Raw genomic sequence first — 21,578 nt, forward strand, 5'->3', positions numbered from 1 at the left:
ATCTATGTTTTTGTATTTGAACACATGCACTGCTTTTATGATTTTCACATCTTGTTATACCCACTCCCCTCTTCAATGCCCATGGCCTTGAGGGTATAATAAATAAATAAATAAATAAATAAAAATTATAAAGCTACTTAGCACTTCCTATCTTTTTTGCAACCAGGCAAACCAACTTGATATTAACTCGCTCCATCTCCCACGGTGCCCTACCAGCATATCACGACTAGCCATGTTACCTGAGCTTCGGACATCTTCGTACATTTTTGCTTTTGGAGACTCGGTGCGGAAATTGGCCTTGAGCCCGCACTCCAACCCTACAGCTTCCCCCACCTGGGGACAGACACAAACGATTAGCGCTGAATTTCCATGGCAGACGGGACATTGTTTGAGTCTAACCCAAACCAGCCTTCATGCGGGGCTATGCCCTGCACCGACAGCTTGTCCGGAGATCCCAACTCTGATTGACATCCAGGTATTATCAGCCCCACCCTAGTCACCAACATCTGTAATCAGCCTTCAGACAGTGTCGTATCGGCAAGATGCATGGCTTACGACAACAGCGGAGGGGCCTCCTCAACAGCACCGCCGATAAAGTGGAAGCCCCAGAAACGGGGCAGGTGCGCTAGCTTCTCGAGTAAGGGAGCGAAATGGGCGAGTTGGTGTGTGTTCATATCCCAACACCAAAAAAAAGAAACACACAAGCGCTGACTACCAGCTGCTATTTTTAATCAAGAAAAACATATACGTAGTATTGAAACCACATGAAATCACTGAAACATTGAAATCAGTAAGCAACGTATTTGCCAGGTTTGATTTCATTCAGAAACCTGATCTTTTTCTAACAGGTTTTCTTTTTCGAAGCTCGCCTCCCATATTTAGTCCACGAGATTCCGTCATATTTAGTCGTTCTACCATCTAGGTTGTAGGGACGGCGTGTCTGGTCAGCAGCACTCCTCGGGATTTAGCCAAGTCGTCCGCGCTGCTTGCCCATTTGTATCTGCTTCAATTAAATGCAGGAACGTCACCTGCAGATATTCTAGTCGTCATTTCCGTAAAAATTTGAACTGCCTTTTATAAAGCCTTCCTTATCAGCCAGTAACCCTCACGAGAGCTTAAGCGTAACAAAATATTGGAGGCCTACAGAGTAGTTCTTATTTTTTTACATATATTGCTCTCAAGCATTTCAAAGTGGCTTACATTTTGTCTCATACAGAACTTGGCTGTAAAAGCGGCGCACATCTCCCGCTACTTCGAGAGCTTGGCCATGTCGAAGCTTTTGCAGCATGCTGGAGAAACCGTGGACGCTCTCAGCTGTGTCCGCGCGTACGGCGCTGCCCACAGTTTCTGGAGCTACTTCTGCCGCCTCACGGACAAGGTCACCCGCGGATACGCAAGTTACTGCATCTCGTACCGCTTCACCCGCAGCCTCACAGCTGCGGCGGGCTTCGTCGTGGTTCTGTACACGCTCGTCGCCAACACAGTATTCGCCAGCCCCGGTGGACCTGACCCCAGTGGCCTCGGCCTGGCCCTTAGCTCCGCTATTTCTGTGAGTAATTACTCTGTCGCTTTCTTCTGTTCTGTTGATAGCATTAGGCCACTTGGACCATTCATCTGTTCATGCTGCATACCCAACTGTTGAGACTGTAACGCTACTTTTTGCAAGGTCGATTATTTAGGTGCGATACTTGCGATTCACTCATACATGATGCTCGGAAAACTGGTGACTTGTAGCTAGAGTTCGCGTCGAGGAGCACTTGTTTCGCCGTTCGGGACGGGACAGGCTGGTGTCTTATCGGGGCATACTATATCATTAGAGTCTTGAAAGTGCCAGATACCTTGCATCACACACAACTTTAACTAAGTGAAAATCGGTGGCATGGAATTCGCTCCTGGAATTGGTTTCAGCACATGGTTTGCTCGTGTACCTCAACACTAAACAGGTACAGGAGAAAGGACGCCCTCTTTTAGACATTAAACCGTGGAGCAGTGGAGAAGCGCGCAGCTCATCTCCCAAGCCGAAGTGCGAGCCCAAATCGACCGGATGGCTGAAGACGCCGCCGTGATCCAAGGACTCCTTGCTGCCGCCTATAAGGCCAAGAAGATCGGATATGGTCATCACCCTCTTCTTTTTCCCTCCATCTCATACCGCGCCCAGAGTAAAGTTGTTCCCGCCCTTTTATCAAATGTTGGCCAGCGCTCTCCTTGCCAGCGAGATGCGTTTTTCAGAAATAAATCTAAAGCGCGGCGAAATGCGATTTTCGGTTTTCTTCGTTACCTTTGATATTGCTTCGCATCATCCACGCAGGTGCCCCTGTCACTACTGACGCTGTGCATGATGCTCTTCAGCGCACTTCAGATGGTCGTCTCCTTCGAGCGATGTGTACAGTACACGGAACTGCCGCCAGAGGTATGACGTGAGCCTGCACTAACCATCCCACTGACGTGCGTTATGGTTCATTCTTAAATGCCGAAAAACTATCGCGGTAATACGAAACCATTTTCCAAAGTTCATCATAAACATCGTCATCACCATCAGCAGCAGCACCAGCTTATTAGGTGTACGGCAGAAAAACGGCATCTCCCAGTGAACCGTGCCCGCTCCTATCATGGTGGAAAAACACTCACAGTAACACCACCTGATTCTGTCCAGAACAATGATTTCAAATGCGCTTTGAGCAATCGTGGGTGAGGGCTAGGAATTATTGTGACTAAAGCACACATCAGAAAGTTTGTTAATGGCGTTGTGTACCGCGACTGCTGCAGCTGCTACCAAGTTTTGGATTACAGGAATAATGTATAGGCCTTGATTATTACCTATAGGCATTTTTTACTGCGCCTGTTAGTTTATAAATGGCAATCCCCATATCTGGTTAGATTCGGCGAATACAATTCAGCCAAATATTAGCCCGAAGCATAGAATTTCTAGTGACAAACTCTATGGCCCGAAGTAACCGAAACCAAAATAAATTTACACGTAGGGTCTTCCATAAATAGCACCGCAGTTTTCAATTTGATTGAGTTCCACAATTTCAAGCTAAAAACAACCTAGAACATCTCAACCGAAAGCTTCTAACAGCGAAGCTGTTGAAGGTTGAGCCTTTTTGTCCGTCCGCTGTAGGTCCTGCGTCACGCATGTAGGTTGTGCATCAAACCTGCTGGTGGTTCTGGGAACCGCCTCACCGGCAGTTCCCCGACCTGTTCATAGACGGTGCACTGGTGTCTCAGTGGCGGGAGCCTTCGGCGGCAGCCGTTTAGCTACCGATTCTTTTGCACGACCCGGAAAATTTGCGAGGCGACGGGACTGCCATTCTCGGCCGACCGGCCGTTACAGTTTAAACTGTCGTATTAAAACCACAGCTCCACTGTTTCACTGGGTGCAAAGAGGTAATTGTCTTATGTATTTGGACTTTTTGCAGAGTGATGTCACCAAAACTTCAACCAAGTGCTCGATAATGCCGACAAACAAGTCGTTTGATAAGTGGCCGTGTGAAGGAAAAGTCGAATTCATCAACTACTCGGCGTCTTACCGTCCCGGTGTGGAAGAAAATGTTCTCCATGGCATCACGTTTGTCGTTAAGCCCATGGAAAAGGTAAGTGCGGTATCAAGTGCTTCTTAATGGCGTTAAATAAGGCAACCTGAAGGTCCTGTAACCTGACTGACACAAGGGACAAATTTTACAAGATCAGGAGATGATATTTATACAACCGAAATTCATAACCAACGATACTGAGCATGGCGGAACCACTGCGTGAACCACTTGCTTATAACAATGGTAGCACGAGAGAGTAGAAATTCGCAATATGACTTCTTTATGTATGCTAACATAGGCTCTAAAAAATCAACAACAGCTCGTCCTGCTCATAAGGAGAGGTAAGCAGTGCACGAATCCGCAACTTTGCAGATGCTTGAACACAGGAAGAAGGTATACAAAATTTCGGACGACCTTCGGAATTAAGATTCTATGACTAAGGATACAGCACAGCCGGTGGTCTTTACTAGCTTGAAGTTGATTCTTCTTAGCTGGGCCCATCTTCTCTGTAAATCGGGCACTGATTTCGCCCGCCCTCTCAACTAGAAGAGCACCTGCGCGCCAGAGATGACGTCATCACGAAGGTCAACTCATTCGAACGCGCGCCTCCGCATGCGAACACGTGCGCCGCGACGCGCGCGCACTCCCCACACCTGCTATCGGCCCTTTGCCTCCTCGCCACTTTCCGTATCACCTGTTGCGCTAGTATTTTCCTCCTCTCCAGTTTGCTGCGCTGAGTTTCGATCGACGCCATTAACGGGCGCAACTCGATCTTCAACTTCTCTGTTAAAAAAATTCCCCGCATTTCCCCGAGGGGAAGAATGTGAAAGTGCGAATGCACGAGTTGAATTTGCGCGGTTCGGTAATGTTCGCGAAAGAGAGATCACACACACACACACACAAAACTACAAAGAAAGAAAGGTGCATTTATTCACAGACACCTATTTGTGTTGTCGTTGTACTTGATTGCTAGAGCGGATCTCAGCTTTGAAATTTCGTGTCAGTACTCCTTTAAGCATGTGCATTAGCCCTTCTCACGCCCGATTCTTGGCCAATCCCCCACGTGGGTATGTGCCATGTAAGCGGCCAGGCAGCGCGCGCCCATCTCCCCCCGTTGCCAAGGAAGATGAGGAGATTCCTGGCCAATCCCCCACTTGGGTATGTGCTATGTCAGCGGCCAGGCTGCGCGCGCCCATCTCCACGTGCGCGGACATCGCCGGTGGACGCAGGTTCAGGTTTGCTTAAGAAGTGCATTGCACTTAAAAATTCTGTGTCCATCTACTCTGGGAAAATGGACGACGAGCGAAGCTGGGTGCAGTCGAAGGAATGCAGGAAAGAAAGCACGTTTGTTTGTACTTCGATCGAGCATTCTGCCTAGCCATTCTACTGAATGAAACTTGGAAGTACTCGAGCTTAACTCTAACCGACCAACAGGGGCAGTCCTCTTGCGTCAAACCTGCTAGGCAAGTTACACACAGACCAACCCAACACATGAACCCAAACCGTGCAGTATTCAAGTCTCATTGGGCAGTGAGAAGTCGACGTTTAAACCTCGGAGGAGTACGACGAGTGAGGGCCTAAAGCCTAGTTGCGTTTGCGTTCCCCCTGCTCCCCCCTTCCCCCACCCACGCACGCACAAACCCTAAACGGATGATGGTCTCGTGCTCAGACGTGAGACGTACACTGGCGAAAATGCCAGCGACATTTTTGACATGACGATGATATGGTTAGATAGGAGTTCAAACCCGGACAAGCTGCTTTTCATCCGGCAGGCATTGGGAGCTACTCGCCGACTGGGAACATGAGGGGCAAGGGCAGCGACTGCACTTTCGGCGGTAGCCGCGGCTTCCTGTTCATTTCGCGCCAGGTCGCGATTTTCCACGCGCTGACACTCATTCAATCCCAGCCCTTCGTCCTCCGAGCGAACCACACGCCTCCATCTTATAGCGAGTTAAAACTGCAATGGCTGATAACGATGCTGCGCCGTTATCGGTGATTGCGAAACTTGTTAAGGAGGCATCGGTGGTGGAGAGTTGTATAAAACTTGTGAAAGACGGCATTACGGTGGCGAGAGGGAGCGTAGAAGCAGGGCCGAGCAAAGCGCCTTTACCGAAATGAAAAGCGCATGCAGGGTTAGTTATAAAGCCACACTGTAAACAGTGAACTGTTTATACGGGCGATGCTTCCTACCTCGTTTTCCTAAGCTGCACTGGAAGGTGGCAGCATAGACGGTCGTGCAATTGAAAACGTGAGGTGCAGTGGGCTCTTATTCTTGCCAAAACCATTTCTGGCTTGTTAGGTCTAAAAAAATATAGCCCGTAGAATGCTGGTGGCCCACTTTATCCCTGACCACAAAAAAAAAACAAAAAAACAACAGAAGTGAATTCGTTCCGATGAAAAGAAAATTGTGGAAGTTTGGTTCGGGATGAAAAACAACACAAGCAGGGCCTCCGAAGTGCAAGATTGACGCACGTATCTAACGCCATGACAGGTCGATTTGTCTACTTGAACAAAAGGGGGCGTAGTAAATGCGTTGTGGTCTGGTCTTTCAACTGAATTCGTGTGTTAAAGACCTTAGTTATCCACTAGATCAGTAATTTTAATGGGGAAATTGCGGAACTGTAATTTAGACGAGTAGCAAAAAGCATTGCTAGGAATGAATAGCCAGAATAACTTCAGAGGTAATTGGTTTCTTTTTTTTTAGGAACACGAAACTTTCAGTTACAAATAGTTTTTACAAATACAATTTACAAATAGACCGCGTGGTGCTTTATTTGGCGGCAAATGGTAAACCTACTCCGCAAACCTCATCGGCTGCGGCTGCTTCTTATTTGAACGCGCCTTTTTATTACGTAGAAAACCAGTTTTTGGTCACTTACTTGCTTGTTTGCCATGTAATTTGTAAACAGTGAACAAGGCAATTGGAGCTTTTTGTTCAAAACCACAATTTGCGCCGCCATAGGCCCGTTTCGAGCCTACGCAATCCAGTTCCAGAACTACCCATAATTCCCATCGAAGCGTAAGCGCCGCCTCGGTGTTAGCGTTGACACTAGCTCCAGTTTCAACTGTAGTTATTATTGTGTGAAAGTCTGGGTGCGTTCCAATTTGCTCTTTAGACGGCTTCGTTGCCGTCTTCGCGGACAGTCCGCCATGCTAAGCCCCATTCCAATTCGAATGAAGCAGTCAACGAAGACTGCTTAGAAGAGACCAGAGTTACTTGACATAGGAGTTGCAAAACTCCCCATAGGCCGCATGCATCAAAAAGTGGCCCTACGATTGGTCCGCTCTTTTGGATCTTGTTTTACAGTGGCGCCATCTGTTCGTGATAAAATAAACTGTACAACTTGCTTCGCCGCTCGACGACGAAAGCGCAAAATAGTATTTGAGTGCTTCGTAAATTTGTTATGGCAAAGGAGCCCAATGTGTTCACCTACGCAAGTGTTTTATATACATACGAGGCAAGAGTAGTAAAAAAACCATCGCTTCCGCACTGTCGTCTGCTGCGTGCCCCCTGCGGTCTTCTGGCGGCCAAAAAAATAAACAAAAAGTCGCTTCGACGACTTTATGCAAGCTGAAAAGGATTATTTAGAACCGCTTGATTGGCTACTGCATTAGTTTTGGCATAGAATGTGGTGTAGGCCAAACGATAACTGGAAATTCCGTACTTCCGGTCGGACCTACGTTGTTCCGGAGTGCCCGCTCAAGCGCTAATTGTTCGAGGCAGGTTCCGCAGACGCAGAAACAATCGCAACATACAAACCGGAGTTAAGATAGCAATTATAACCTATGAAAGCACAAAAATAAAAAATTAGCACCTTTAATCAAATTAAATTGTCGGTTTAAATAATTATAATTTTTAGATAGTGCGTGCGGTGGCCGCGGTGGCGCCACCATACGCATGATTCAAAGTTTTGGGGGTCCTGGCGCAGGCCGTTTTTTGAGGCGGAGTTTCGCAACTGCCTACATCGAAGAGCTCTGGATGAGACAGCGTCGAAGTCAGCAACGATGCAGACTACTTTCTTGTCTAGACTACTGAGCGACGCCAGCGCCACCTTTTTGTGCATTATTGTTGCGACAAATACTTTTTATTTTGCTGAAATATTTAATATAGTTTCTACTGGTGAAGGTGCTTTTGTTTAGTTTTGAAATTACATAATGTCGGTAATAATAACGCTAATATTGTTTACCAAACCGGCGGCTTGCGGCCCTCAACATGTCTGCTACAAAGTTGTCGTCTGCACTGGTGACCGCTGCGCCGTTCCAATTCTCCTTCCTTTAGACGTCTAATTTGAATGCTTTGTAACCTGTCTACTAAGCTGTCCACGAATTGGAACGCAGCCTATATGCCGAATGCAACACCAACGCAGACGACAACCTCGTAGCAGACATGTTGAAACACACAAGCCGCAGGTTTTGTAAATATTATTACCCTTATTAATACTAATAAATAATTCTAACAATCATAATTGAAAATATAAACAAAATCATCTTCACAACTAGTAAACTATATTAAATATTTCAATAAATGAACCAGCGCTTTTGTTAGAACATTAATACGCAAAAAGGTGCCGCTGGTGGCACTTGTTAGTTTAGACAAGAAGATCGCCTCTATTGCTGCAGACATCGATGTTGTCTCCTCGAAGCGGTCTTCGTTGACTGTGTCGTTCGAATTGCAACGGGGTTTGACATGGCGGACTGTCCGCGAAAACGGCAACGAAGCCGTCTAAAGAGGAAATTGGAACGCACCCTTCATCACGGTGGCGTCACGTTAACCGCCAGTGTTGCCTGCCTTTTTGCGAAGTGTCTATTGGCGCAGGATGTGGGACATAGCCAGTGAGAAAGAACAACGTGCAAAGACAAAGGATGGTAATGAGTTCGAGAAGATTAGAGATTTCTGCACGTCTGGCGCCCCATTTCGCGCTTACGAAACTGCTTAGTCACCAGAGATCGAGGCCACCATGCGAAAGGAACATTTTCACCGAAATTGGAAACTAGAATTCAAATTTCATGCAGCAAAAATTAAGCAAGAACCGTCAGGTATGCGATGACGTGGAAAACTGCAAAATTCCTGCCTGCCGTTGACCTACGCTAGATGGATGTCCTGGTGGTGCGGGAGAGTTTTCGGTGGCGGAGCGGATGTGCGGCCAGATTATTGATAACTTCTGCACGGCATTTAGTACGTGCTGCTCTTTTACCGCGGCTAAATTCTAGGAACCTGTAGTGCAGTTTGGTTGGTGTCCACAAAGGTTGGTTGCCGCGTAACTCCCAGCGCAGTCAGCGAACACTTCGCAATTAAAGATTTGCAGCGCGCAGGATTCGCGTAAATATTCCCCATTGACTGCATCTTAACGAGCGCTTAGTGGCCTGCATACGCCATAAGGGCAATCTTTACGTCAAATATGTTGGTCCTTTCCTGACCGTTTTCTGCTCTACGCAGCGCAATCCTAAAAACAATGTTCAATCAACTAGCCGCCCACAAGGCGTTACTAAAATTCCCTCCTAATTTTGACCACCTATATAATATCAACATGAAAATGCGTACTGAGGTGATGGATGTTCTCGTCATACAGGGAAGTTCGCATGCCAACGCAAGCTGAGAGCCATTGGCTCGTTTCTCCTTATTGATTTCATTGCAACAATACATCGAAAGTCACAAGGAGAAAAAGCTCCTTCAGTTTAAAATGTCCAGACAATTAGCTTTACTCGCCGCGGTGGCTCCGTGGCTAAGGCATTGTGCTGCTGAGTGCGAGGACAGAGTTCGATTCCTGGCGACGGCGGCCGCTTTTCTAATGGATGTGAAAAGCAAAAAGCCCGTGTGTGCGAGATTTCGGCGCACGTGAAAGGTCTCAGGTCGTCAAAATTAATCGTGAGCCCCCTCCCCCCCCCCCCCCCATACGCCGCGCCTCATCGCTTGCGTTGCGTAAGCGCGTTAAAATCTACAATAAATGAAATCAATCAGCGTTCCTTTCCGATATGTCCCTGCAACGGTTATTTAATGATGGTGACTTACAATTGTAAATTTGGGATATTAAGCTGTATTCAGAAAGGAATTTTAAGAAATATCAAGAGCCAAGAAATAACCAAGTAAAATAAAAATCAAGGAAACTGAGCCAAAAAATTGACCGAGGTGTGAGAAAGGGCCTTTGGCGGCTACTGCAGTAAAACAAAATACGAAGAATATGGCAATACAGCGGACAATGGCTCAGAATGAATGACTGGGTGAGATGGGGCTCATGCATGCTTGTCTGTAGTTGTGCGCTTAGTGGAAAGACAAAAAGTAGCATACATAACAGCGCTTCCCCATAACAAGCTTTTGTTGAAGGAAACATTAAAAATATGTTAAATTACAGACCTGCGCATAAAAAAAACACAAATTAAACAGCCAGGACCCTGAGTTCTCCTAATGACTGGTACCAGCGTCAACGGACTAGCTGAGATAACGACCTTAAAATAATAAACAAAAGTAATTGAAGGCGTAGATTTTATACTTTGGTGGGTTTTTTTCGAGATCTCCGGAAAGAGTCCCGAACTTTCAGAAAAAAGAAAGCTACAAACGTTTCTTCTCAGCATCTCGGAGTTCGCCCGCTATCGCTTTTCTCATTTCTGTTGATGACGAGCGGCAAACTGAGAAGGACGTATTTCAGGTTGGAATAGTGGGACGCACTGGAGCGGGCAAGTCGTCGCTGGTTCTCGCCCTGCTGCGGTTGCTGAGGCCGTCCGAGGGCCGAATCCTCATCGATGGCCTGGACGTTGCAGATGTGCCACTCAAAATCCTCCGAAGCCGCATAACCGTCATTCCACAGGTACGTTTTAAAAGAAACCATGGTTTTGTGAAAGCTCTACACTGGTATTTGGACGAGTTTATTGGTTTTATTGCTGTTCTTTTTTCAATAGTGTGTAACAAATTAAAGCCGTTCCACTCATTGTGAAATCTGTCGGAAGTGCAGAGCAGTGATTCGCCTTAATGGGCTGTACCGCTGTTATCCGCCTACTGCTACCACCCCATGCAAATAAAATTTCCCGCCTTCGCAGTGCTCGCGCGCCCCCTGCCTGAAACTGCCCCAGCGGGAGCCCTGTTCACTTTGTGTTTTTCTCCCCGCACGTTCCCGCGTTGCACTGCTACATTTTGCGCAAGCACGATGATTAGATTGAATTGCATTGGATTGGATTGTATTTGGTTGGCTTACTTTGGATTGGATTTGGATTTGATTTGCATTGTATGATAAGCAGCAGTTAGCATGATAATGAGCTAATCCTAGACAACAAGGAAAGCTAAGAATAACCAGCTGAGCCTTAGCTCACGCTACGTATACCGTGGCATAGCCGATCTAAGCCACTGATAAGCGCCAGCGTTTCATGCGTTTCGATCGCTTATGACTATATAAACCGCTTGGCTTTCGAATCCTGTGGGTTACGCCATGGCGAAGGGACCTTAACAGGCTACAGCCTAACGCCGTGACAATATGCTTGATGTCAGCGAGCGAGCTAGGACGACAAGGCGAGCACCTAAAGTGCTCTGCACTTAAAAGAGCCTTATCATATCCTATATTTCTGTCTTGGACTTGCGCAAGGTACGTACTAGAGACAGATATCGAGTGAGAGGGCACTTTGTGGCCAAAACTGGCTTACCTCTTTTCTACATCCTCGTTGCTCGTTGTTTCACATAATTTATACCTCTAGCCACCTCAAAGTACGCTCAGTACGCGACGTGTTTCATGTCTGCTGTGCAGCAAAGCACAACCGTATCTTCATAGGTAGTAGAGTCACCTTAGTTTACCGAGTTCAAGTTTCATCACCTTTCATTTGGCACAATGCTTACACAACAAAGTTATTGAGAGCTTTGTGGCAAGTAAACGTTTAGTAATATTTTTGTTAGTAATAAGACAATAAGTACACTTTCATAATAAGTGAATCGATGTCGCGTAGAGATCACGTGTAATAAAAGAAAGATACAGTCGTTCTACTAACGTAAGATGACAGGTCAGAAACCTTCAAAATGTACTTCAAGGATTTAAAACGCTCCTTTTACATGTTGACATTGTTGGCAGCTGCCACTTACAACTAAATATGAGATGCAATTGTGCTCCCACATCATTATATCGCTACGCATATACGGTCACTACGCTATGGTAGACGGCTGCACACAAACCGTCCTGTCAAGTGGCATAGTACAAGAGATAAAACTCAGGTAGTTAACCAAGTGAAAATTCAAAAAAATTCCGTTTTGAGAGCGCTACGGCTCGAACACGCAATCTCTGTTTTGTATGGCAAAACATCTGAAAGCAACTTCAATTTAACTGCGATGATTTGGTTACGACTTTCATAACTTCTCATGTCTTGGGTAAAAGTTAGGTTTTATTAGCCCTAGATTAGGCAACAGTATCTCACTATGCATGCATGCGTGCGTGTACGTTCCATGTGTGTGTATGTGTGTTTGTGATATGCATGCATGTAAGAAAATATCTATGTATATGCATGCATTTAGCTTTGTGTGTATGTTGTATGTATTCAAGGAATACATTATGCATTTGGAGGCTGTCTTCACGCTTTATGCATGTTCCTGCCTGTTTGACGAAATTTATGCAACTGTGGTGCCAAGACATCAAAGCAGATAGTCGCCAATTTGTGTAACAATTACAGAAGGTGTTTTCTAATTTGCTTTCACATCTGTGGTATTGCCAGAAGCCACATAGAAGGTAACTACCTTGCACAAACACTTTTGCCCCCAGTGTTACCTTTGTTTCTGCTTTGCAGGACCCTAGTTTGATAAGAGGTACCATTCGTGTGAACTTGGATGCCACGAACTCGCATTCCGATTTGGAGATCTGGGAATGTCTCCAGAGAGTCAACCTGGTGAGCTTGGTGTCAAGTGATCCCAGAGGGTTGCTCATGCAGACGGATGATGGAGGAGACAATCTCAGGTAAGCTACCTTTGTCTGGCGGTACCACTCTTCGCTCGGTGGTAGGGCCCAAGCCATCACTTTGGTGCAAGCCATACAATATGGGTAATACTGCCAGCAAACTGTTTGCTCCACACACACGTTAAGGGTCTGTGCAGATCATTAAAGTGCTAACGTGCTAGTGATAATGCTTGTACTAATGCTAATGCCATTGGTGTACTTGTGTAATAATGCGTTTACTATGCTATGCAGTCTTACCACGGTTGCAGAAAACTATTGAAAGCAAAGCGTCAAACAAGTATTGCACACCGCCTTTTTATTTTATTAAAAATACGAGTTCATTTCTACTAGTAGAAGCATGCTGAATACATTCTACTATTATTATTACATGCAGATACTGAAATTGCTGAACCTTGGTATAAAGGAGGAAGGCATGCAACTTGCAAATTCGTTTTCGAACAGATCATTTTGGACGGAGTATTCAGTGCAGCTTCAGTTACATTGCGCCCCCAAAAGTGTTTGCCGTTGTTATCATGGGCAGCTAGGTAGTGTTTCACGCACTCACTACATCGCCTGTACTTATTCCCATAATCGTTGAAGCAACTGCAAATATCGCCCTGAAAGAAATTGTGCGCAACAAAAATTGTGAGCACTAAGATGCACCATTAGGTACGAAAATGTACAAGTGCAGCAAAGAAAGCTAGGCACGGGAAAGCGCCTATTACCTCTACCTGATGACTTTCTGGGGGCATGGGGGTATGACGGAAGTTTCCATACTCAAAGACGAACTGAAAGACGCCCTATCGTGGCTGAACTTGCTTAATGTTTACCTAACCTAACAAAACTGCATTTTCTACACCTGTGTGCCGCTGAACCTAATAAGTGCTTGGCAAAATCTGTAAGCTAGGGCGCACAGCCTTGTGACATACGTTCGGACGTCAAAAAATTTGCTTCAACCCCGCATACTTATCATTCGGTGGCACAATAAGAAATTCTTTTCTTTACGAGTTTCTATTGTAGTACAGCGTGTTCTGCACAAAAAACTGCCGTGGCAGAGGGTAAATGCAAACAAGTTCATCTGGGGCAATTTTGGTGCAAACGTAGCAGTTTCGTGCATGTGGCAAAACATATCCGTCACTCCACTTTTGGTAAAAACTTGCGATTTCACCCCGTTTATCACCCACGGCACCTGCAGGGTACTCATCAAACATTTCCGTCCACTCCGGTCTCGAAAGCAACGGTTTGTGGCGCGCATGTAGGCGCGAATGTTTCGTAGCAACGTTGAAAATACCACGTACTTCTATAACCGTTACCCAATGGGAGCCGATTGTTGACGCCAGATCTCAATTCTTGACGTCAATCGGAATGTCTTAAGCTAAGAATAAAACTTGCGTAAAATTGAAGTTGCAAACCTTGCGGCGTGCAAGCAACTGCATTGCACGTTGAACTGCGGGTACCAGCTGAACAAATACTACACCTCGAGCATGATGTTAGAACCTAACATCAGGCCGTCGTATATCAGCGGCGCCCTTCACACTCTTGCGTGTCACTCGTTGCGAAAGCAAGTTGTAAACTGTATAAAAGGAGAGGCTTCCTCAAGTGACAGGATCTACAGTGGAGAAATTATTGGTTATAGGTGAATACCAATTCCGCACAAAACAAGAGATTGCATCGGCCTGCAATGGTCGGAGTACTACTGCCTCCCGCGGAGCAAAAGATAGGTGCCTCGTGCACAACTTGAAATCGATCACGGATGTATCCCCTAGGCCTCATCACAGAAACGGCCTGTTGCTCCACGCGGCAGCAAAAGCGCGTTACTTATACGTTAAAGGTGCACGAGTAATTTTTGTAACTTTTTCATAGTTGTTCTGCTTGTAAATTACCGCAGCGACGGCAGAATTGGTGAGAAAAGGTGGACGATGTCAGGCATTAGAACAATATCCTTTCCAAACGCGCGCGCATTAACGTCTTGAGTCCGTTCCTTCAGCGGAGTGATGTAGAACATCAGCCAAGTCTTCTGTTAACTTGTATTCGAGCACAGTTGTACGCATAAGTAAACCTGATGCAACCGCGGTATCCATGCGCCATTCCGCGTTGGCGGCCGTGGAGTGAACAAGCGTTCTTCATGCCACCCATTGCAACGTTCCCGACTATATTGCGACCCATAAGACAACCTGCCCTGCTACCGGCGGCAACGGAAATTTTCGAATTGTCGCAGACGTTCATGCAACACTGATCACAGCAGGAAAAAATAGAATATCTGCATCCAACGATGTTTGCGACCGGATATCCTCGCCGAGTACGCGCAGCCGTGGAGACTGACTCAATGAGTTCCTCAAACGGGTTGTTTGTAGTCGCGGTTTTCCTGGTAGCATTCCAACTGAATGCTTGACTGAACTGATTATGCGGTTTCACTTAGCGCAGACTTGCGCTGCTCTAGTGTACAAATATAATTAGCACGGAGCATACCGCAGTGTCCCGATCATTCATATCTGCCACCATGACTTGTTAATGTTTATCGTATTTGCCGTTCCGTCATAGGAACAAATGCCGTTTGATATAGCACTGTCTTATATACTATAAATTATGTAGGCGGTGACTATTTTCCGGCGCCCTGCCCTTTGAAGCGTTCTACAAACATTCGTAAATTTGGCTCAGCAGATCACAAAAAGCGACGCTTGCACTCTTGGCAAAAAAAGTCGCCCAGTAGGAACGATTTGTTCACCAGGAAGCTGAAACTCGCGGCTACGCAGACATTAGCAAAGGATAGCGGTGGTCCGAATTACGTCTCCAAAGAATCTCATACCACCTTTCAACATTGCCGCTTCTTATGCGCTCCTCGCCAAAAGAAATGTTCGACTAAAATTTGAGAACAATGTTCATTTTTGAGCTGAAACACCGATAAAAAAACTGAATGGAAAATGGCTTGCACAGGCCTTTGTAGCATTCGCAGCAAGTTGGCGGCATGTACAGTCCGGAATTTTTTCAAAGGGCACCTAATAAGAGAAGCAGGAATTATCCTACGTGGTGTGAAATTGCCTCAGACTCCATATTTATTATGGCTAGAGAACGCCGACAAACCACAGGCGTTTAGTACGCAATCGACAATATTAAGGTATTACCTGTCATTCACTCGCATAATCAAGGCATGTATGACTTCCTAAAAAATTGACAAGAACAAAAACGTTCTGGGAAAAGGTAAGCGTCTTCATATAGAAAATTGTATCCTAGATTCCGCTGTTTCGAGCACAAATCATAATGGCTGTTTACAAAAGCGTAGAGTGCACCGGGTGCAGAACAATAATTGTAATTTTGGGGGGAATCTGCTGTAGCGACACCTAGAAGGCACGCCGTTATAGACGGAACCGGAATAATTTTAACCACCTGGCTACATTTACCGTGCACGGTAGTGTTGGCGCACACTCCTTTCAGTGTTTTGCCTCCGCCTGAAAACCGACCTCAGAGGCCGTGATAAAACCCTTTTACACTGGCTCAGCACAAGGGGTAGGTAACCCAGCTACGGTAATCAGCAACACTTCTAAATAATAACATTATACACGCCCGGTCCTAGCGAGGTTCTGTTTGTGAGTGTTCGGGCCGGCCATAATGCAAAATAGGGCGTTCTCCCTCACTTATTGTGGGGGACCGTTAGGGCATTGCTGCTCACTGTCATGCGAATTGGAATAAGCCTCCAGTCCTCCAACAGCCCATGGTGGGGAGCAGCACAAATGTTCGATTACCCGTGACTTCAACGCTATGAAATACTTCCGCAGAAATACCGATGTTTAAGGTTTCGCTTCATAGATTGCGAACAGGCAAACTAGGTTTTCATCCTTCATTTCCAAAGCACCTTCGCATACGCCTTACGAACATATTTATTTCTCCCAGAATCACCCAAATAAAAGAGTGTGTAAGCTAAAGTTTCTCGCTTGCTAATAGAGATAATCAGATAATCGGCTGCCAAGTGTCATCATGTAGAATTCCAGAATTCCAACTTTTCCTTGTCATCTTCTGTCATTTTCCTAAGGCCGCGTTTGAAAAATTAGTATATATAATATTCTGTAAATGTATGCGAAAAGTGCCGCTATAAAAAGTTGTCTTAGAAGCGCTTCTTGTCACGCGAGAACTCACTATATACTTTCCGTTTCTGCTCGATGAAGAATACCAAGCTGCACCAAAGAGCTGTATTCGAAGTGGTGAGAAATGTGCACAACAACAGCGCTCAGATTCACGACTTGGAATCAAACACATAGACACAAAATACACACAGTTGTACAAGGCAGAGTGCGAGATGTCTCAACATCCCAACCAACTTTCAAAGTGGAGCTGTACCGCCTTCCTTGTATATCTTTCTACAGACTTCACGTATCACTTCAACAGGAATGGTAACTCCGAGAACGACAGCCACTTTGAGCTAGTAATGCACTGGCTTGCTCAATGAAGTGCATGCAGAAGGAATGTAGCCTTAACGCAAATCACGCCCTAATGAATTGACAAAGCTCAACTTTTTTTCCTTTGCATAGCCATATAGATGACCGCTCTAAGGTATTGCTATATGTCACAAACTCCTCCCCCGAGTAATTGCGTCCGCTTGCAAATACCACAGGAGGGGCGCGAGACAACAGTTATTTATATTTTAGCAGGGTGGCCGGCCCGTGAGTTTTCACGTGTGCCGAGATTGCTGGGGTGAAGGAAATCACAACGGAGAGGCTCGGCTACGTTTTGAACTATATAGGTTTACTGTACAAACAAACAAAAAAAAACAACTACAGGGCAACGCCCGACACAAGAAGAGAAAAAAACCTTCACAATGCCATCGGCCTGTGCGCGTATGAACTAATCCGCCGTGGCCTACGACTTAACCTTCTACCTCGAAAACATACTCAGACAGCCGTACGCGACACACTCTAGAGGCAAACACTGGTTTTAACCCCGACAACGCAACTACAACAAAAGTACTAACAAGTACGCAAAACACTCTAGAGGCAAACACTTGTTTAACCCTCAACAACGTAACTACCAAAAAAAATACTAACACTTACACAACACGCAAAACCCTCTAGGGGACAAACATTGCTAGTTACGAGTGACGCTAGAAAAAAAAACTGAAGGCGGATATTTTAACCCGATACGACGAACAATTACGAAGGAGGGGGGGCGCGGGAAGAGAAAGTCTCTATGAGGCAAGTAGAACCTGCCGGCTGAACGGCAGAAAGTCACGACGAGGTGGAGATGGCCTCGCCGGGCAGCAGCTCACGTGTTTCGGGGCTCCGGGGTGCAGAAGCTGGTCGGCCATGGGACTCGCGGCGACGGGCGAACTCGAGCGCTGAGCCGAGGCGTGGACCGGTCCGTCGCGAGCCTACCGATGTGCTTCTGCTAAAGCGCGTCACCCCCGGGCCTTTCCCCGCGTAGCACGTTCTGAAATCTTCGCCGACTGCCCCAAGCAATCGCTTGCGTCCGCTTAAATAACCTCCGCCGGCCGTCCCGTAGCCCCACTTCGAAGTATTCCCATTGTTCCTCTTTTCCCCCTCCTGGGGGCCCTTGCTTCCTTCGCTACGATCGCAAACGCGCGTCCACGCCAGCGACCGTGACGTCACCCTCGGACAACAGCGCTGGAATGCGGCAGCTCGCATTGTCCTGGTAGCAGGCAGGACGAAACAAAGGGGGTGCGCACAAAGCTGAAGGGGGTACCCCGAATTCCCTCGCGCGGCGCAAAATGGCCGACTCCGTCCGGGAGGCCGTCCGAAAATAAAAAATGGAGGGTCTGGCCTGCAGTTTGTGACACTATATCGCTAAAGCGTTTTGTACAAAATTCACGAGTAGACATTTTATCGTATAAAAACTTAAGATTTTGTGCAATATAATAGCTGCGGCCCGTTTTGAATATCCAGATCAGTAACGCTGTTCCCCTATTGGTGTTGTAGAGATAGCAAAAATGACAAAACTATGAAACCACACCGGTTCAACATGCACTCTTTTTTTACCGAAAAAAAAATTTGCAATGTACTGCAAAGCTAAAACATAGCGAGGCATCCGACAACGCGGCAATAGCTTATTTTTATAAATCCATATGTTATATTCTCGACGCTTGCTTGAAAACATATTGCATCCCAAACGCAGTGCGGGCCAGCGGCAGCTGATGTGCCTCGCTCGAGCCCTTCTCAGGAAGAGCAAGATCATCCTCCTGGACGAGGCCACGTCACAGATGGATGGAGACACAGACAGACTCATCCAAATGGCCCTCAAGGAAGCCTTCGCGCAGTGTTCACTGTTCACAATTGCGCATCGCCTGCACACTGTGCTTGATTACGACCGGTAAGAACGATTTGGCAATTGCCTACCCCTATAGTGCTCAGGACGCGTACCTACTAACGTTCACAAGGATAGAGGAAGGAATTTTGTTTCATCTCTAGCGTCAACTAACTTCTTATCATCTACAGCACTGCTAACACATGCAAACAACGTAGTAAACACGCGTAACACTGACACCTAAACATACCCCGCTTTCGTACAAACTACAAGCTACAGTCTCCGCAGCACAACCTTCCTGATATTCTTAATAGGTTTCAAGCAATTCAACATTTTTCATTTAAGGAAACCCATCGGTATTTTGTAGATTTGGTACTAACTGATGAAATTTGAATTATTTCTGGCGTTTTTACTTGTTTCAGTTCTTTGACAGTGTCTGAGTTTGTATTTCTAGTTGTCTGTTATGATGCAGTTAAAACCCGCTATTTTGTTTGAATTGTCTCCGCTTATACCTTCATTTATTCAACGAATTATACGTCACAATTGCATTGTACTAAGTTATGTATATCTCCTTAACTTCCTATATTTTTGCGCACGACAGGTGTTGTTCGCTACTTAGGTTACTTCAGTATCCTTCTTGTTATATAGTTTGTTTTGTGATATCTACTGCAATTTAATTTGTTGTTGTTTACATACTACACATCTTCGGAAACTATAGATTGGTCATAGTATTTCTTTACTGTGCCATGTAGGCCACGCCGTGTATCACCTGGGCCTTAGTCAAGTTGTTTTGAGCACATTTTCGCACATGAATCTGTGTATATCTATCTAGATGTTTTAGTGAATAAAATGAACTGAACTGAGCTGAGTGAGCAGGAGAACCCCTGACGCTTGTTAAAACAGCGAACCTGTCTTTGGTCGGGGTTTCCAGTGACGAAATGCGGTAACGTGGGCCCGACGATGTGGAAAGGGCGTAACCTAGCCAGCAGGAGAGCAAGCGGCAAGCAGACACGCAGCAAAATAAAGGAATGCTCGAACAAGACGCTCATGGAGGCAAAGCTTTCTAAACTTTTCTAAACTTTCTAATTATGGCGGTCATGTTTCTCTCACTAGGACGACAATCGGTCACCTAGACAGCTAAACACGGATCCATCCCAGCCTTGAAACTCGTCGTGCTGTTGACCCTTGTACTTGTGCTGTTGAGAACTTGTGTTGTAGCCAGAGCAAGATTGTATCTGCAAGCCAGCTTCTCCAACTTTTAGGCGCACTCTAATAGTTTTTTTTTTCTTCACAACTCCAGGATACTCGTCCTGGAAGACGGCAGAGTCCGAGAGTTCGACACAGTACCAGCACTGCTGTCGGATCCTTCGTCTGTGTTTTATACAATGGCGCTAGAGGCTGGCATCTCCGGCGCAGGGCTAACATCACCAATAAGCCATACACATTTTTGAAAAACTCCTTAGATTATGTGCCCCAATTATGAGGGCTGATTGTTAAGTGAAACTTTTGTGTTGTTTACACAAGACTCATCTTACGCCGAATCCTGCATAAACAAAGAGAAGGAACTCCAAAAAGTATCACGTGGGGGACTGGACCACCGTGAATGGAACCATCGACCTCTGCATCACACTCCTCGGCGAGCCCGTCGTAGGTGCAACCTAAGGCCAGAAGCGCGCCTCAAGCAAGCACCACGTAAAGACTTCTGTCGTGTGTTCTCTAGCTAGACTCGGTGGGTGGTGTTAGAGCTAGGTGTTTCTCTCAGAGCCCTTCTGATACGCCCAGCACATACGTGGAACGTTTTAAACATCTTCGAACAATAGCGCAAAAACACAGACACTAAGGGAAGAAAAAGACAGGATGACGTGTACTCACAACTAATTTCATTGAAACCGCAACACCACATAAGTACTACAAACTAAACCCACATGCCCACACATCATGACGCACAGTAGATTATATATATATCTGAAATTGACCAATTCAAAAAGAAACATATTAGCAGTGGCTTAGCTCGGCTATGGCAGGATATACGTAGCATGAGAGAAGGTTCAGGTGGTTATTCTTAGCTTTCCTGGTTGTCTACGATTAGCTTGGTTACCATGCTTACTGCGGCTTCAATGACACACGCACGGTATATGCATTATGTGACACAAGTATATTCATCCAACGGCTCCAGCTCAGCGTCACCAATCGCCCCAGAGCTAAGCTGGTTCCACAGGCGCACGCCGGTGTTGCTGCGACGCACGAGCCATCGGTTCCACACCCGGCCACCCCTCGCAGGATCATTAAGAGGTCCGGGCCGCCACGTGCGAAACGAAGGTCCGCGAAGACGCTGGGCGCGTGGGGTGTGTGAGAGACATGCCGGGCAGCGAGCAACGTTCTGTGCGCCGTGTGATGTCACTGCTCCTCGCGCATGCGTAGCACGGCTCTCCAGGAGCCACGCGAAACTGCTCAACCTCGGCCAGTGTAGCTCACGCTACAAAATCTTTCTCAGGCCGTGCTATGGGCGGTTCACTACTGCACAAATCACCTCTTTCTGATGTGGAATGCCTTGATGATTTCCCTAGCTAGCTTATTGTCATGAACTGAAAGGATGGTCGTATCTTGAAACAGCGGAATTCACCCGTTATCATAACAATGCCAAGTGATATGTGAACAGGCTTTACGTTCTAGTGAGTTTTTTGTTCTAATAATGTAATAGTAATACAACGACCGGTCTGACCGACATATACGTGACCACAGTGAAAAGCCATTTAATAGATAACCCCCATTTTACACACGACGAACGGGGACATTTGCTTAACAGTACAGCTTTTAGATGCGACTGCATCTCATTCACTCGCCTTGTCCCTCCATACGACGTTGTTACCGTCCGCACCCCTCCCCCATTCTCCTC

General features: G+C 46.3%; 1 protein-coding gene across 1 annotated transcript in view; it reads left to right on the forward strand.

Moving 5' to 3' along the window:
• Positions 1-21,198, forward strand: part of LOC144158267 (ATP-binding cassette sub-family C member 3-like) — a 93,026-nt gene extending 71,828 nt beyond the window's left edge. Inside the window, exons 12-18 of the mRNA XM_077689036.1 lie at positions 1,217-1,549; positions 2,309-2,410; positions 3,420-3,593; positions 10,178-10,336; positions 12,288-12,454; positions 18,554-18,748; positions 19,983-21,198. Of these exons, the coding sequence (XP_077545162.1) occupies positions 1,217-1,549; positions 2,309-2,410; positions 3,420-3,593; positions 10,178-10,336; positions 12,288-12,454; positions 18,554-18,748; positions 19,983-20,133 (1,281 nt within the window). The 3' untranslated portion in view covers positions 20,134-21,198. The remainder of the gene's footprint in view (positions 1-1,216; positions 1,550-2,308; positions 2,411-3,419; positions 3,594-10,177; positions 10,337-12,287; positions 12,455-18,553; positions 18,749-19,982) is intronic.
• Positions 21,199-21,578: the final 380 nt, after the last annotated feature.

Source organism: Haemaphysalis longicornis, unplaced genomic scaffold, assembly GCF_048455015.1.
Source record: "Haemaphysalis longicornis isolate Haplotype H1 unplaced genomic scaffold, Haemaphysalis longicornis Haplotype H1 scaffold_10, whole genome shotgun sequence".
NCBI lineage: Eukaryota > Metazoa > Arthropoda > Arachnida > Ixodida > Ixodidae > Haemaphysalis > Haemaphysalis longicornis.